At 43.1% G+C, this 17,819-nt stretch overlaps 1 protein-coding gene across 3 annotated transcripts; it reads right to left on the reverse strand.

Moving 5' to 3' along the window:
• Positions 1–1,333: 1,333 nt before the first annotated feature.
• si:dkey-15h8.17 (uncharacterized protein LOC100034454 homolog) lies at positions 1,334–11,648 on the reverse strand. Of its 3 annotated transcripts, XM_034132863.1 has the most exons (10): positions 11,573–11,648; positions 10,387–10,539; positions 10,035–10,113; positions 6,631–9,821; positions 5,939–6,497; positions 5,257–5,348; positions 4,675–5,051; positions 4,170–4,239; positions 2,045–2,207; positions 1,334–1,603 (listed from the first exon to the last, which is right to left on the reverse strand). In XM_034132863.1, the coding sequence occupies exons 4-10, from the start codon at positions 6,812–6,814 to the stop codon at positions 1,489–1,491; spliced, it is 1,560 nt and encodes a 519-aa protein (XP_033988754.1). In that variant the 5' UTR covers positions 6,815–9,821; positions 10,035–10,113; positions 10,387–10,539; positions 11,573–11,648; the 3' UTR covers positions 1,334–1,488. The 3 variants fall into 3 exon arrangements, with proteins under 3 accessions (XP_033988754.1, XP_033988752.1, XP_033988753.1); XM_034132861.1 differs by lacking the exons at positions 1,334–1,603; positions 2,045–2,207; positions 4,170–4,239; ... (1 more) ...; positions 5,257–5,348; positions 5,939–6,497 and having other exon boundaries at positions 6,816–9,821; XM_034132862.1 differs by lacking the exons at positions 1,334–1,603; positions 2,045–2,207; positions 4,170–4,239; ... (2 more) ...; positions 5,939–6,497; positions 10,035–10,113 and having other exon boundaries at positions 6,816–9,821.
• Between the last annotated feature and the right edge of the window lie 6,171 nt (positions 11,649–17,819).

Genomic DNA, 17,819 nt, shown 5'->3' on the forward strand with positions numbered 1-17,819 from the left:
ACTCCATTACATACATTAAATTATTAAATAATCAAAATAATAAATCAACGTTTTGGCATCGTCCAACAAAATTAATTATCGTGACAGGCCTAGTGGAAGTACATTCCTGGTCTTCCCTCTAACAACTCCTCCCTTGTTTCTGATGAGGTTAACCAGCTTGCTGTGATGCTTGTCCAAGGAAGTCAGGAATCGTTGTTGAAGTGGAACAGTTGTAATCCTCATAAATTTAGCATTAATCTTTTAAAAAACAAAAGAGCACATGCCGATTTTCTTTCATGACATGTTACATCAGCACTGTTTGGTGTATACGATCTAATCTTTGATAAAAGATGCCATCTTGATATAAACATTGTTACTTACCTCATCCATTGTCAACAATGCAGGCCATCTCTCTTTTAACATTTGTGTTTTACGACCGCTGTATTCGTCTGCCTGTATTGTCTGTGTTTTATCTGTTGTAACTTTGTTCATGCTGCCCTTCTTGGCCAGGTCGCTCTTGAAAAAGAGATTTTAATCTCAATGAGACTTTTTACCCGGTTAAATAAAGGATATATATAACTCTTCCACTCCCAATTCCTTTTCCACAATGTCCCGTCTTCAATGTGAAAAAGTCTTGTCCATTTTGTCCTTTATTAAATATACCAGCCTCTCACTTTCCAGTCTTTCTGGGGTCTGTCCAATTGGAATGTCTGGTATGTGCACTGTAAAAATTTTCACTGTGAATTCACAATAAATACTTGGCCAAATTTTGTAAGATTCACAGCAATTTACTGTGATTGTCTTCACAGTAATGTATTGTAATTTCACACTCATGATATTACAATACATTACTGTGAATGTCTTCACAGCAATGTATTGTAATTTCACACTCATGATATTACAATACATTGTTGTAAAGGTAAAACTGTATACTGTAACTTCACAGCTTCAATGACTAAGGAATTACTGTGATATTACAGTATGTTACTGGGGAATTACATCATTTTGTTGTACATGCATTACAACAAGGGCCTGTACTTTTACATTTCTATTGTGAAAGTAATGCAAAAGAGTTGCCGGTCATTTACTGTGAATTTACAATGTGTACTGTGAAAGTAATGCTAAAGAGTTGCCAGTAATTTACTGTGAATTTACAATGTGTACTGTGAAAGTAATGCAAAAGAGTTGCCAGTAATTTACTGTCAATTTACAATGATAGATGTTCATAACTGTACTCCCCAACTCCGGTAATTCCTGGAGGAAGCTCATACAATGGTTTCCTGTCAAATACTGGAGCTGGACTACAAAAATGCACAATTAAAAACAACACCCCAAACGCACAAATTAGGTCAAATCAATGGAAGCCCACTGGCATATTTATTGACAAAATTAAACCTGAATAAACAAACGGGTTGAAAACCTCATGAACAGCGTGGTGAAAAAAGGAACTAATCAATGCACGCACTCAAAAGAAAAAAAGAGGTGCAGGGACGTCAGGATCATGTCAGTTCAAGTAGACCATTCAAAGTCTATCAGCTTCCGGTGAAGGGTGCTCACGTGAGGGTTAATGGAGCTTCGCTTCTTTGCCTTGGAGCCTTTCTCCGGGTTGATGCCCAAGAAGCACCTGTTAATAAGCAAAGATACGTTTAAGTTTTAAATAGACTCATGTATTTCAGGCAGCATTTATCAAGGTGTTCACCTGTGTCTTTTCCCACACCACACCCTGATGAAGACTGTTGCCTGTTGGATCATCCTCTCACAATACAATTATTTTTAGCCTAGCAGAGTGGCTCAGGTACCTCTAACATAAGGTTTACTTACTTACCGAATTTTTAAGCCATACTATAATGTGAATTAAACCATGTCAATTTTTTTAACAAGATAGCCCAGCAACATCAAGTGATGGTGTGATCCCAATTTGCATAGTTGGTTCCAGGCTCAAAGCATTTAATCTACTTTATGGCATCTGTAGAAAGGCATGGACTTAATAACCAGATAGTGAAACACAACTTTGCATGATAAGTCTTACTGATGACATTGATCATGTGTTTGAGTGTTACAATACCTTTGGATGAACTCCAGTGTGCATGATCCAACGGGATACTCGAGGTTGAAGACATAGTAGCTGCTGAATAAAGCAGCTACCCCATGCAAAATAAATGGGTGTGGGCCCATTACGACTTGTCCCTCGATGGATAGCATCCATCCAGAAGGCTTCATTGTGTCACCTGAAATAAACAGATACCCCGTCATGCGTTATTGTCGATAGGTACATTCCTAGAATCAATCAAAACAAAAATAATACTTGAGCTAGAAATGTCAATACCCTACACCAGGGGTGCCCAACCTTTTTTGAACTGAGAGCTACTTTTAAAGTTGCCAGTCTGCCGAGATCTACCAGTCCAAATAGAGGCGTAGCCATTACTGACAGCCTACTACCAGGTAAATACACACTTCTACTTGTATAAAACTGACCTTTGTACGATTAATACTTCATAAAATACTGCAGATCCTTTCTCTTACCTCTTTCTAATCAACACACATACAAGTATTTAACTGAAGTTACACAACAGTGTTGTTGATACAGAGTTGGAGTTTATTCACACGTCACATACTACAGTGGGTAATGTTTTCAAGAAACATTGAACAGTGCTGCCACATATGACACAGGAAAAAAAGAAAAGACTCTGAACCCTTTCTTTGCCATTATATAAAAATAGTGTTGCTACAAAAGTATAAATTAGGCTTACTAATAAGACAACTCGGATCTGAAGCTACACAGGAATCTGCTGCCAAAGTGCAATAAAAAAGACTAAATTAATAGAATCAAACCCTTTTTTTGTTGCATTTTAGTAGAGTATAAAAAGAAATGCCTTTAAAATAGGATGCAAGCAACACTAGTTTCTTAACCTGAATTGATAATAGACTATAATCAATTTAAGTTTGCATTCTTATACCATTTTGTACAATAATTATAATGAATAAGTTCAAACAAACTAAAACTTACAGCTGATTAATAACGGTATCTAACTTGAGTTTTTATTATATCACAAACCTGTTGAAATGCTACTGTTATTTTTACTGTCCCCAAAAAGCACGTCGGCAGCCTCCAGGAATGCTTCTTTGACAACTTCGCCGTCTTTGAAAGACTTCATGTGTTTCGCAAGAACGTGACTGACACGATAAGATGCTATGGCAGCAGCCTTGCTCTTGTTGTTGGGCCTGGTGAAAATGGACTGATGTGCATTTAGCTGTCCTTTCAGGTCCCTCACCTTTTGGGAGCGTAGGGCAGAATTAGGAGGGAATTCCGTCTCGTAGCGTTTGTGCACTGTTTTGAAATGCCACTCCTAAATTACCCTTCTTCGATAAAGCCACGCTCGCATTGCAGATGAGACAGATGGACTTGGAATTGGAATAGATACAAAAATAATCATCCTCCCACTCGGAGTGAAAATTATATATTTTGGGCTTTTTTGCTTCTGCCATAATTGCGGTCTTGTGTGTGTGCGGACTGTCACTGTTGACACGGACAACGTCAGCGAAATAGTGCCCACAGCCCACCAGCCACGCCGGCCAATCACAAAGCTTTGATGCGTTCAAGTGCATTATTCTGGCACAGGAAGATTATGTTATAGGACATTAACGATAAAACTGAATATTGTTGTTCTATTTTTAGACACATCTCGCGATCGACTGGGAATCTCCCCGCGATCGACTGGTTGGGCACCCCTGCCCTACACTGTAAAAGCATCAGAGTCCCTGTGCAGATAGGAGAATTTGGCTGAACGACAAAGCAACTCCCTAGCCCTCCTCCCTCTGCCTTTATGGCTAGACGGTTTAACCTCATTCCTCTATGGGTAGATGGTTACGAGCCCAGATGGAACGAGAACATGTCAACTCGTCAGACCACTGAATCATTGAAACAGGCTGGAAATGTTAACTAAGGCGAATCGCTGAAACATGTGGCGTCAGAGTATCGTAAGTGTCGTTTCACAGACTGGACTTGAATGGAGTGCTTTAGAGTAACCATTCAGTATCCTATACCTAATTGATGGTGGAGCAGAACAGGGATATCCTAAGCGAAATTATATAACAAGAAAAAAAGCAGCAGTGAAGTCTAGCCAATCAGGTCAGAAAAGCAGGAAATCCTGTATAAACAGGAAAAATCACATCCCTGAACATTACATTACCTTGAATGATCAAGCAGGGGGTGCTTGGGAGTGCTGCAGTATTCACTACATCAGCAGCAGTGGCACAGGTCTGTAACAAAGTAACACACAATAGCATAGATTTAACATTATGCTAGGATGAAGATCGTTAATTGGTCAGAGGTAAATCAGAACATAATAAATGGTCTAATAATTACTTTAATTTATATAGCGCTTTTCAAGACACCCAACGTGCTTACAAATGGACGTCCACGAACCAATGTGTAGCCCCCGCCTGGTTGATGCTAAGGCAACAGCTAATCCGCGCACTACAGCTCACCACACATCAGCTCGGCCCATTTAGAGCAACTTGGGGGTTAAGAGTCTTGCTCAAGGACACTTCCGACATGCAGACAGTCAGAGCCAGGATTCAAACCACCAACCCTACGGTCGATGAACGACCAGCTCTACCAACTGAGCTTCAGTCGCCCCTAATGTAATCACTCGTTTAGCATTTTAAATATTTAAATAAATTTAAAAAACGTACATCAACTTCGAGCATCAGTTTCTCCGTAGGCTCCTTGAAGTACACCATAAGGAGGAGGAGGATGCAGGCAGCCTTCTCCGAAGCCTCTGGTTCATAGCTGGCCAGAACTTCCTTGATCTTCGGGTTGTCCAGTGTCTGGCAGAACTGCAGGATGGTCTGTCCTCTCTGACCCAGAGCCTCTTGGAGCTTTTGAAGGATGTTGACGTCCGTCAGGAGGCCAAAGTGGGAGAAAAGCCCTCTCTGAGAAAAGAGAAAAGGCCATTCCTCTTTGACCTCCAACATCGCTGGTGCAGGCATTCTGTTGAGGTACCTCCGCAGGATGACGTAGGTCCTCTCCATCAGAGGTTCTGCTCTCTCTGCCCCACCCATCCCTTCCTCTGTGTACAGACATACAAATACATGTTTGAGAGTACCCAAGTAACAACAATTAAATTCAATGTCCCATCTCTGGGAAATTTTGAGTGTCAAACCTTTAATTTCATGCTCTCTCATTACTCATTCTGAATATTAAGGTGGCCTTTTTGCTTAATGTGGGATGTTTATTCAGGTGTCAATTCACCAAAGATAAAGTATATTGCATGCCTGAGTAGATGTTCCGCAGATCCCTTTTCAAATCTTCCAACGTTGCCTCGGTCTCCCCCTCTGGTAAGTCTGTTGGGCACCACCTCACACACCTAGGGATAGGAATCATAGGTTAACTCAATACTATTAGGAGCGGTTGTAGCTCAGAAATTAGAGCCGGTCGTCTCATGACCAAAGGGTCGGCGGTTCGAATCCCGGTTCTGACTGTCTCCATGTCTAAGTGTCCTTAAAGGGGCAAAAATACCCTGGAGGAGCCCGCCAAGGTTGGAGTTTTTCACAGGCTAGAAAACCAGTCCAGATGACATCATTTGGACTGGTTTTGGAGTGGGAACATTTCAATTATCATGGACACGGTTACACTGACGGCGATTATACAAAATCTACACAGATAATTTAAACATTCAATCCAAATAACCTAAATTAGTCTAGCATGGCAGTGCCCCCTTTAACCCCTAATTGGCCCCAACGGGTCGTGTCAGCGCCTTGCATGGTTGCTGGTCGCCATTAGTGTGTGAGTGTGAATGGAGAGGACACTGGTGAATGAGAAGACCATTGTAAAGCACTGGGTGTCCTGAAAAGAGCTATGTAAATGCAAGGAATTATTACTATGAATACTGTAACCTTCAAAACCTTCAACGAACAATAATTGCAATATCTATATTTTGTCCACCCCTACACATACCCGTATTGGTCGACAGGACCTCTCATCAGTCTGGACTCTCCTGCCACTTCAGTGTGCTGTCTTCCCCCTCGGCCTCGGCGAAGTCGAGCCAGAGTGTTGTTCCTGGTTTTATACTCCACTCTTGTTTTAACTTGTTGGAGAAGAGAGGGGCATCCGTCTCCAACAACTTCACCTCGCCTGCTAATGTCAGCAAAGCTTTTTGGATGGCTCCTGATAATTGTTCGGACGATGCTGTGGCACATGGCTCTGGTTGGGTTGCGCTCGTGCTGCATCATCTGATCCACCAACACGTGTACAAAGGCCCTTCTCTCATCTGGCATTGGTCTTTCTTCTTTTGCCACTGCACGTTGAATGGCTGTTGGCATCTGGTTCCAGTTGACATGGAAGTCTACATGCCATGGCATGCCAGGCTGTGTAGACTGTGAGGAGCTTGAAGTGCTTGGGGGGCTGGACAACAGGTTATGTGGAGGCCGGAATGCTTGCGGAGAGGCCAGCGTGTTCGCGGAGCTTGAAGCAATTGGATGGGGAGGGAGCACCTCCAGATTAATCGTTACAAATCCTAGAAGGGACAAAAACAATTCATAAATGAAGGCTGGGCAAGATGTAGGGCTAGGGGCCCAATTGTCTACCACTTGTGCCAATGTTCCAAGGGCCTAGTTGTAAGTGTCATGTGAGTCAAAATATGAATTTACCTTCCTTAATACCATTCATCAGCTTCCGACACTGGATTGGTTTAAGGTATTTGACCAGATCCTTCTCCTCCATTAAGGCCAGATCTTCAATACTCTCCACTCCAAGCTCATGGAGTAGGGTAGTCAGCAAGTCATCAGGGAGGCCCGGTAAATATGACCAAACTGCTTCCTTTATAGCTTCCATTACCTATTCTCATTGGCATTAACTGTCAACATGTGCTCGCTATACAATCAACAATACAAAATTAAAGACAAAATCTATCTTCAAGGTTACAACTAAAAACTGAGCTTTAGTTTGCCATGACTAAATAGCCTGCTCCATTACTTACGTCTGTCCTCACGTCTCTCATGTCCTCCCTTTCCTCTCCGTCTCTCATATCCTCTCTTTCCTCCCTGTTTAAACTGCTTCTGGAAAAGAATGGTGGAGTGCAATAAGCATCTGATCATACACGTTGTATGCTGGAAGAGGATAGTAGTCCAGTAGATCTTCGTGCTTAATGCACACATAATCCTCTTGGGCCACTCCTAAGTCACAGTACACACCTATGTCACTTAACTTCACAGAAGTGTGTTTCTCTGAGACAAAGTGGACAGAGTTATGGGCAACAATGACTAGCATAATCTTCCCCATGTGAAGTCCTTCATCACTGTTCCCAAGCAAGATGAACATCCCCTTTCTGTAGTCTGTGCCTTTGACTGTAACATTGTTACAAGCCACTGCAGACTGAGACTCAAATTGACAACTGGCTACAGATGCCCTGATCTTGTCGTTGTAATCATCTACATAAAAATCAGTCCCCTTCTGTACCTGTATAAGTGGAGGGAACAAGTTTCCCGCACTCAGGTATGCCTGGAGAAGTTGGTGTCTGTCTGAGAGAGTTTTGCACAGATTTTTGAAATTGTGCAATTTTCTGGCACACTGTTTGAAAAAAGTATGTTTGCTTTCAAACCGCAGAGTCCACAGGCGAATAAGTGGGCCAAAGTGGATGATTAGATCTGGATAATGGCCAAGATAGTGATGCTTTGGCCTCAGGGGGTCATTGGGGAATAGCCTTTTCCTGTTGCATATATACTCCTCTGTGATGACTTTCAGATATGCTACCTGGCCTTCTGTAATGACTGGTGCACAGATAAGCTCAACTATCTCTCTCAGCTGCAAAATGAGCTGCCACACCTCATTGTCACAGGGATCTTTAATCCTGCCACCCACAAAGAGAGGGAGTAATCTAAGGAAACACCAATTTTGAACTGCATGCCCACTTAGTTTGTCACTGCCGGGAGAGAGGTCTGCTGGTTTGTCCCTACCATCGTTCCCTTCATATCTGAACTGGTTCTTGCACCGATTTAACTGCAGGTAAGTGAAATGATTCTCCTCAACTAAATGGCGAATACATAAAGGAAGGTCATAAGCCATGACTCCCTCAAATAAGTCATGGCCTAGACATGGTGGGAGGCCAGGCTGGCAAACATGGAAATGAGAAAGCTGGTTGAAAGGACAGTCAGACTTGATACCGCATACAGAGTATGTGGCACTAGTTTCCAGGTCTTGCAAATTACCTGTGTATGATTGGGCCGTTCTTGTTGTACCACACAACACTGGATTCTTCACGAAATCATCTCTATGCACCTCACAGTAGCGACAAAAATAATTAGACCGACTGAAGTTTTCTAAGAATCCCCCAATAGAATGGGATCCCAAGTTGTCTCCTGCAATGGCAACCAAAGAGCCCTTTAGTACAGTGCCATCAGATATGACTACACCTCTCTCCTCCAGGATTTTGAGGTCCTCAATTAGAGGTGCAAAAACCTTATTTACCCCAAAATACTTAAAGTCCTGCTCCCTACATAAGAGAACAAGTTGCATCTGATCTATAGAAGATCTATTGTGAGGCAAGATGTCAGTCAGGGTTAGGTAAACAGCTAAAACCTTGTGCTTTTTTTTCCCTGAGCCCAGTGGGTTCACAACCTCAAAGGCATCTTGGTACAGTATCAAACCAAGTGAGGAAGGGTCAGCTTTTAACATTGGATTACTTTGAAATCCTTCTCCATCCTTGACATCCTGATAGACAGCATCAGTAGATGGCTGCAAACGTGTCATGGTATACTGTTCTCGTAGAGACTCATTTTTGAACAGTGTCACCAATGTCTCATGTATAGGTACATACTGCGCAAAGCATTCTTTGTCATTTTCATCATTGCCCAAGAGCAAAGGCACAGGATGAACATAGTTGAAACACTCTTTAAAAGCAGCCTTCCTCTTTGCATCTGTACTGAGTCTTCCCCTGTTATAGAGTGTGAGTAGATCCTCTCTGTTCAGTTCATCGATGATGCTGCTTATAGTGGCCTGAGGGATTCCAAGTTTCCTCAATTTCTCACTCAGAATGTTAAGTGAATGAGACAGGCCAAGTTCATGAGCACTTTGAAAGCCATCAATAATGGTTTGTATGGTGCTTGCCGGTAAGAGTAGCTTAGATTGCAATTTCAAATAGAAAAGTGTAAGGTTCTGTAAAAAAAGGGTTTCGTCCACAGCTAATGGCATTTCTGGTTCATCATCATGTTCACCAGCAGCTTCTGAATACGACTGACTGGGTTCTGGCAATGACTCGGAAGTAATAGACTTGTCTAGTACCAAGTCATCTAAAACTGAATCCTCTGCATGCCTATGTTTCCTGGAAATATGTGAAGCAAAAGTCATCACGTTTGTGAACCTGCAATCACAACCTCTAAATGGGCATCTAGTTTCCATTCCTCCCCTTATGTGTGTCTTCAAATGCTTAATAAGAGAGGCTAAAGTGTCACACTTAAATGCACAATCCTCAAGCACACATTTCAAGGATGTGTCAGGTGGTAGAGCTGATGTGTCAGGCTGTATAGGCCGAGCAGCTTGCCGGTAGCACTTATGCAGCCTATATATATGCGATAACAGTGACGTGTGTTTTCTGTACCTCCGTGAGCAGTCAGGCACCCCACACTGATAGTGATAATTGGGGGCATTACTGTGCAGCTTTGTGTGCTGAACAAAGTTATGCCCCTTCTCAGACACATGCTGACATCCAATATATTTACAGTGGAACATTGTTGTGCGTGGTAACTAGTTACCGACCCAAACATAAATCAATCTGCCTGACACTGAACAGGACAGTTAGCCTGGCTGCCTGACACTGAACGGAATGGTTGGCCTCTCTGATGACCTAGAAAAAAGGAGACCAGATAAAGGACAAATTACAAAGGCAACCAACAAAAGGAATTTTTCAGTTTGCATGCATATTATGAACATGAGCATGTTGTAAACAAATCTGTAAATATTTGTTTCAAAAAAGAAAATAGTACTATATAGACCAAGATCGTTTCTCAATTCAAGGTGTAGCCATTCAGTCGGGTAGTCGAGCATCCCATTTAACTACCTTAGCTGCAATAACACTCGAACAGTCACTAGCAATTTCTCGAGGATGGCCGCACGCACGGATCACGAGGATGTCAAATCTGGAATAGAGGCAGTAAAAAACCACCACAGGGAAGCAAGAGAGGGAAGCTCACATAAATGTACAGTATTGGATGAAGTGATTAATCTCAGGTGTGCTCACACATTGGTTTCCTGTGAAACACTATTGAATGATGTGATTAATCAGCTGTGCTGCACACCTGAGATTAATCACTTCATCTAATATTTGACAGGAAACCAATGTGCGAGCTTCCTCCAGGAAGTACTGGAGCAGGGGACTGAAGTTATGCACATGTGTTGCATATTAGGCCTACCTCCAACTAGGAAGCAATCCGTGGATTTAGGGAAAGGTTGAATCCATCAGTGTGATTACTGGCCTGTGGAGGGCGGCGGCAATACGCCTCGTCGCGTCGGTCCGCCGTAAACGGAAAATAATCCGTATAACACCAGGCAGGCAATCAGTAGGCCTAGAGGAAGATACAATATCTGTTATTCGGCATGTAGTTTTACAACATACTAGGAATTTGTTGCTGGTGGGTACTGACATAAAGACAACATTGTGCAGGGACAAGACAAGTGCAAAACAGGACGGTGTACAAAATGCAGGTAAAATTAGAAGCTAATTTAGGCTAGAATAGTATAGAAGTAAAATAAGATAAAAGTTTTTTTTTCAGAGAAATAACATTACGCATTGCAATAACTTATAAACATTTCAAACCTATAAACATTGCGAACCTATAAACATTGCGAAGAGGCAAGAGAGAGAGTTTGGTAATAATTTATCATCCAGAGTAGCGTTGATGAAAGTCTTGGGTGATTGAAACTTTGCTTGCTAGGCGAGGCTTAAAACTCTAGGTAAGCCACAGGCTACAATGAGGCTAAAAACAGAGTTCAACTTTTTATGTCTGGGCATGCTGCTCTCAAAACATGGCGCTCATCATTCACTGTACTTGACGTTTAAGCGCGAACTTTGCGCTGTCTGATGGTGGGTGGAATGTGCAATAGGGTCTCTGACGAATTCATTAAGAACATTGTAAGAGCAACTAACGTTACTTGGCCAACTTTGACACTGATTTAGATTAGGCCTAATTTGATTAGACTATAGCCTATAAATTAGTTAGCCGTGGCTTCAGAATACAACGCTAGCAGCAATGCTAAGCTAACTAATTTATACCAGAGCCCTATAGTAGAACTCTGGCTTATACCAATGGCGATTATGCCAATCTATCCTGTTAAAGTATTCATTTTTTGCTCTTTCATTCAAATACAGTATAAGCCTTCTGCCAACATTTGGAAACGTTACTGACGTTAGTCTACATAGAATGGAACAGTCGGCAACAGTTGGCTGGCTAGCACTCAAGCTAACGTTACTAGCTAACGCTAGCTAGCTATCTATTCGCTACCATGTGCAAACCAACACGACACTACTCCACTCCACTGGCGTTTGCAATCGAAAGCACATAATATCCACCACTAATCCACATTATGGGCAGTACTTACTTGCTGTTTACCGATGGTAACGGCCTTGGAGAACCTCACAGATGTTCACAGCCTCTTGCATGCGTGCGAATATTCGAATCTCTGGTAGGAGGGTGAAGCTGCAGCGTCAGAGGCTGCAGTCTCAGGACCGCACCCTAGTTGTTTTGCAACATCGCCACCTAGCGAATTGGATGACCGCAAGACATTGTAATGCTTGTTATTAACCATCTAAAAATGCATGAAAATATGTTTTCCTTACAGAAATTATTAACAACAATTTGATAGAATCTATCTATATGGCGCTGGCTAAGATAAGATAACTTTCACAAGATGCCTGTGTGCTTAGTACCAGGTTGTTATAATACCAGCAATGGGTCTTGCTCGTTCTTTTGCTTCCCGTCTGATGAAAGAGGAGTGTGTGGATCAAGCTAGCTAGTAGCTAGCACGTTAGTTAGCATTACAGCCTTGTCATTTTTATTAGCCTTAACATGAAGTAACATTAAGTAACCCAAAATGTTAAACAGTAAGAGTAGTAGTCATATTTCGTGAATCCTTTGAAGAGTACTGTCACCGGTGTGATCATTCTATAATGCCCCTTTCACACCGGCGCTTTTCCAGCTCCTGCTGGGAGCTAGAGCCTGAAAAGCGCCGGTTTTTCCTGTTCACACCGCAGCGGCGGCGCGTCATAGCTCCGGAATGCGGTTCACTTCCAGCTCCAAAAAGTTGTCGGTCCAGAGGCAAGAGCTTTGGAGCTATGACGCGGCGTCGCTTACGTCGAGGCGTGCAGGAAACCTTACTTTGACCATCCGTTCGCTGTTATTGATCATTGTGGAGAGCAGGCAGACGTTTTGTTTGTTATTATAGCAGCTATCGGATGGAATTAATACATGGGCTGTACAGGTTGTCATGTCCGACTATCACAAGTAGAATCATAATGAAAGATACGCCGGTAAAATGTGCCTGGAGAAAACGGCTTAGCAAGTAGTCAGTTTAGCTTCGGTTGCTATGCTAACATCACCCATGTTATACCAGAGAAACTTTCATAACAGCGTTGTGATGCCAAACAGCGTCAATTCAGACTGACACACATTCACTTAAGGGGAACTGGGGTTATGTATCAGCTGCTTGTGTGACAGTCAGACAGTGAATACTTTAGAGCCGTGTGAGCTAACGGGAGAATAAACTCCCGTGGAAGTGCAGCCAGCACTGCAGCGGTCGGTAAATGCCGCTGAAACACATTAATAAACAATGAACCACGGCACTCTGGAGAAAAGTATAAGGTTGGAGAAGTCGTTATTTAATTTAATCTGGCTTCGTATGATTAAAAGCAACACGATCGTCGACCCGACGCAGTCCCCGGCCCGTTGTTGTTGTGGGAGAAAATCTCTCGGCAGCTCTGGGCGGTGTGAACAGAGCGGGAGCTGAAAAGGGAAACCGGAGCTGAACCAGAAAAGCTCTCGCTAGGAGCTAGAAAGGGAAAAGCGCTGGTGTGAAAGCCGCATTATACACACTTTAAGCCCGGGGGAGAAATGCTAACGCTAACGCTAGCGATCTTCTCTACTTCATGCTATCTGCACAAATGGTTGACATTAAACATTAAAACGACCAGGCAGTTCAGAGAGAATCAAAGGAAGGCAGGCAGGCAGCTTTGCATGACATTCTTCAGGACGTGTTTCATTGTGGTGATAGTGAGGGTAGTCAATCGTTTTGTTAACAAGACAGTAGTGACGGCCATCTTGGTGACGTGTGTTGTTGTGTGAGACCAGAGATGTAGTTCATTGTGCGTTTCACACAAACAAATGTGTTACTTCACAGTTTTACGACACAAAAAATAAAATGTGTCGTAAAACTGTGAAGTAACACATTTGTTTGTGTGAAACGCTCAATGAACTACATCTCTGGTCTCACAGAACAACACACGTCACCAAGATGGCCGTCACTACTGTCAACAAACCGATTGGCTACCCTCACACTATCACCACAATGAAACACGTCCTGAAGAATGTCACGCAAAGCTGCCTGCCTGCCTTCCTTTGATTCTCTCTGAACTGCCCGGTCGTTTTAATGTTTAATGTCAACCATTTGTGCAGATAGCATGAAGTAGAGAAGATCGCTAGCGTTAGCGTTAGCATTTCTCCCCCGGGCTTAAATTGTGTATTATAGAATGATCACACCGGTGACCCTACTATTCAAAGGGTTCACGAAATATGACTACTACTCTTACTGTTTAACATGTTGGGTTACTTCATGTTACTTCATGTTAAGGCTAATAAAAATGACACGGCTGTAATGCTAACTAACGTGCTAGCTACTAGCTAGCTTGATCCAGACACTCCTAGTCCTTTCATCAGACGGGAACATAGACTGTATATATAAAGTCGGGAAGACGGGAAGCGAAAGAACGAGCAAGACCCATTGCTGGTATAATAACAACCTGGTACTAAGCACACAGGCATCTTGTTAAAGTTATCTTATCTTAGCGGAGGAAAACAATTGTGACATCACTTACGCGACTCTGGGATTTGTAGTCTTTCTAGTTACGTATTTTTCATAGTCTTATATTTCAACAGTTTTACGACAAACTGTGACTTTTTTGACATGGAAATGATTTTTTAAGATTGACAAACATCATATGTGTAATTCATGGCACAATTCAAACGGGATCGAAAGATAAGTTTTCTCTCCCCATTGACTTCAATGCATAATTTTTCCGAAATAAGGTCCCATTACCCGGAAGTAAGTGAGCGTGACTTCGCCACTCTATTGTCTATTCTGCACATGTGCAATGCTGCACAATTCAAATGTTACAGTAATGGGTTGTGCTATTACAGATGATTTTGAGTACAGTGCTTTACTGTGAAATAATAGTTAAATAATGTCAAATCCAATTTTACTGTAGTTTTATAGATATTTTGTTGTGATATTACAGGGTCTTTTTATTACAATATTTCTCTGTAATATGATACTCTTAAATGCTGTGAAATCCTTGCAATGTTTACAATATTGTTGTGATATTACAGGGTCTTTTTATTACAATATTTCTCTGTAATATGATACTCTTAAATGCTGTGAAATCCTTGCAATGTTTACAATGTTGTTGTGATATTACAGAGGATTTTGATTGCAGTATTTTATTGTGAAATAATAGTTAAATGCTGTGAAATCCAAGGATACAGTCCTTTGTACATGTATTTGTTGGGATATTACAGGGGGCCTTGATTACAATATGTCACTGTAGTTTCCCCAATGATTATAGCTGTGACTTTTTTTCCTGTAAAATTAGGATCTTTTTTTACAGTGAATGTCTCAGTTCAACTCTTCCAGACGGTTTGAGAAGTAGGCTATGCTGCAGGACACACGCCGGTTAGAATAGTCTATTCTGCACATGTGCAATGCTGCACAATTCAAATTGTACAGTAATGGGTTGTGCTATTACAGATGATTTTGAGTACAGTGCTTTACTGTGAAATAATAGTTAAATAATGTCAAATCCAATTTTACTGTAGTTTTATAGATATTTTGTTGTGATATTACAGGGGCTTTTTATTACAATATTTCTCTGTAATATGATTATTAAATGCTGTGAAATCCTTGCAATGTTTACAATGTTGTTGTGATATTACAGGGGCTTTTTATTACAATATTTCTCTGTAATATGATACTCTTAAATGCTGTGAAATCCTTGCAATGTTTACAATGTTGTTGTGATATTACAACATTTGTTGTGATATTACAGAGGATTTTGATTGCAGTATTTTATTGTGAAATAATAGTTAAATGCTGTGAAATCCAAGGATACAGTCCTTTTTACATGTATTTGTTGGGATATTACAGGGGGCCTTAATTACAATATGTCACTGTAAAATAATACTGTTAAATGTTGTGAAATGCTGGTAAATTTTTACAGTGTGGTTGGCCTCACCTCTCCTCTGTCTTTTTACTTTTTGTGCTGGCAATGCATCCTAGAGCTTTGGACTTCAGTGAATTCAGGAGCAATTCAAAACACCCAATTCCTTTTAGCTGAGTTCGGTTGTTGCCCATTTTTGTCTTCAGCCACCACTTCCAACTGTAGCAACTGTTGTAAGAACCATATTCAGAGAGGCATGGATGCTTCTGGATTAGTGCTTCAGCAACCGTCTGTTGGGTAGGCTTTGTACTTGAATATCTCTTCAGCTAGCTTTTCAAGAATATCCAACTTTGTTTTTGTTATCAGTGACAACCTTTTCATGTCTGACCTATACATTACATTTCCCTTTTCCCTCTTAGGTGCCTTACAAACAATGGACGTCCGCTCTCGGGAGCGTCGGAGTGGTGCGGTCACCCTAAGTGACAGACCTAAAGTATCCGGGATTCAGGCATCTTCCCTGGCTTGTACATTTTTGGTGATGCGCCCTGGAGGTATCAGACTATTTTAAAAAACTTTTCCCCGCCTTTCAAACACTTATTCCGAGGTTTTAGCCAGTCATTTTGCACGAAATCATTTAACATTGACGGTCTCCTGAAAAAGCACATATTCTGTGCATTTTCAGAAGAGCGTCTATGTTAAATGATTTCGTGCAAAATGACTGTCTAAAACTCTCTTCCAGACATTTAAAAATACTTTCCCCGACCATTTAAACATTATTTCTGGCTTGTAAAGTGCAGTTATGCGCCCTGGAGATATTGCACTATTTACAAAATGTAGCACTCTGTTTATTTCACACCTCCAGGAGAGACCAGGGGGAAATCACCTCTCTCTGCCCGCTCACAGAGCCCCGAAGGACGGACTAGAGACCTCCAGCACCAGTCCCTAACAGTGGGACTCTGTTTATTTCACACCTCCAGGGCGGAGACCGGGAAAATCACCTCTCATTGCCCGCTCACAGAGCCCCGAAGGACGGACTAATTACCTCCAGCATGGGCCCCTAACAGTGGGACTCTGCACCTCCAGCAGAGACCAGGGGGAAATCACCTCTCTCTGCCCGCTCACAGAGCCCCAAGGACGGACTAATTACCTCCAGCATGGGCCCCTAACAGTGGGACTCTGCACCTCCAGCAGAGACCAGGGGGAAATCACCTCTCTCTGCCCCCTCACAGAGCCCCAAGGACGGACTAATTACCTCCAGCATGTCCCCATAACAGTGGGACTCTGTTTCTTTCACAGCTCCAGCAGAGACCAGGGGAAAATCACCTCTCTCTGCCCGCTCACAGAGCACCGAAGGACGGACTCGAGACCTCCAGCATGTCCCCATAACAGTGGGACTCTGTTTCTTTCACAGCTCCAGCAGAGACCAGGGGAAAATCACCTCTCTCTGCCCGCTCACAGAGCCCCAAGGACGGACTAATTACCTCCAGCATGGGCCCCTAACAGTGGGACTCTGCACCTCCAGCAGAGACCAGGGGGAAATCACCTCTCTCTGCCCCCTCACAGAGCCCCAAGGACGGACTAATTACCTCCAGCATGTCCCCATAACAGTGGGACTCTGTTTCTTTCACAGCTCCAGCAGAGACCAGGGGAAAATCACCTCTCTCTGCCCGCTCACAGAGCCCCAAGGACGGACTAATTACCTCCAGCATGGGCCCCTAACAGTGGGACTCTGCACCTCCAGCAGAGACCAGGGGGAAATCACCTCTCTCTGCCCGCTCACAGAGCACCGAAGGACGGACTAGAGACCTCCAGCACCAGTCCCTAACAGGGGGACTCTGTTTATTTCACACCTCCAGGGCGGAGACCGGGAAAATCACCTCTCATTGCCCGCTCACAGAGCCCCGAAGGACGGACTAATTACCTCCAGCATGGGCCCCTAACAGTGGGACTCTGCACCTCCAGCAGAGACCAGGGGGAAATCACCTCTTTTTGCCCGCTCACAGAGCCCCAAGGACGGACTAATTACCTCCAGCATGGGCCCCTAACAGTGGGACCTCCATAACCTTGCACACCCTGAGTCCCCGGGCCCCCACAGTTAAGCACTCCCCCACGGACTAAACACAGGTATTCACACCCACCAGAACCTCGTGCCCCTGGTGACCTTACAAGGGGGTGGTTTTATGGTGCTTCTGTGTCCGCCCATCAGCATCCATATTCGGCCTTCTTCACGGCATCACCCCCCCTTCTGTGGAGGGTATTCTCGTGCCCCTGGTGACCTTACAAGGGGGTGGTTTTATGGTGCTTCTGTGTCCGCCCATCAGCATCCATATTCGGCCTTCTTCACGGCATCACCCCCCCTTCTGGGCTGGAGGGTATTCTCGTGCCCCTGGTGACCTTACAAGGGGGTGGTTTTATGGTGCT

This window comes from Trematomus bernacchii, unplaced genomic scaffold (genome assembly GCF_902827165.1).
Source record: "Trematomus bernacchii unplaced genomic scaffold, fTreBer1.1, whole genome shotgun sequence".
Classification (NCBI taxonomy): Eukaryota; Metazoa; Chordata; class Actinopteri; order Perciformes; family Nototheniidae; genus Trematomus; species Trematomus bernacchii.

Bases quoted from the DNA above. Each gene is read 5' to 3' on its own strand.
- si:dkey-15h8.17 (XM_034132862.1), bottom strand. From the start codon at position 9,706: ATGTTCCACTGTAAATATATTGGATGTCAGCATGTGTCTGAGAAGGGG.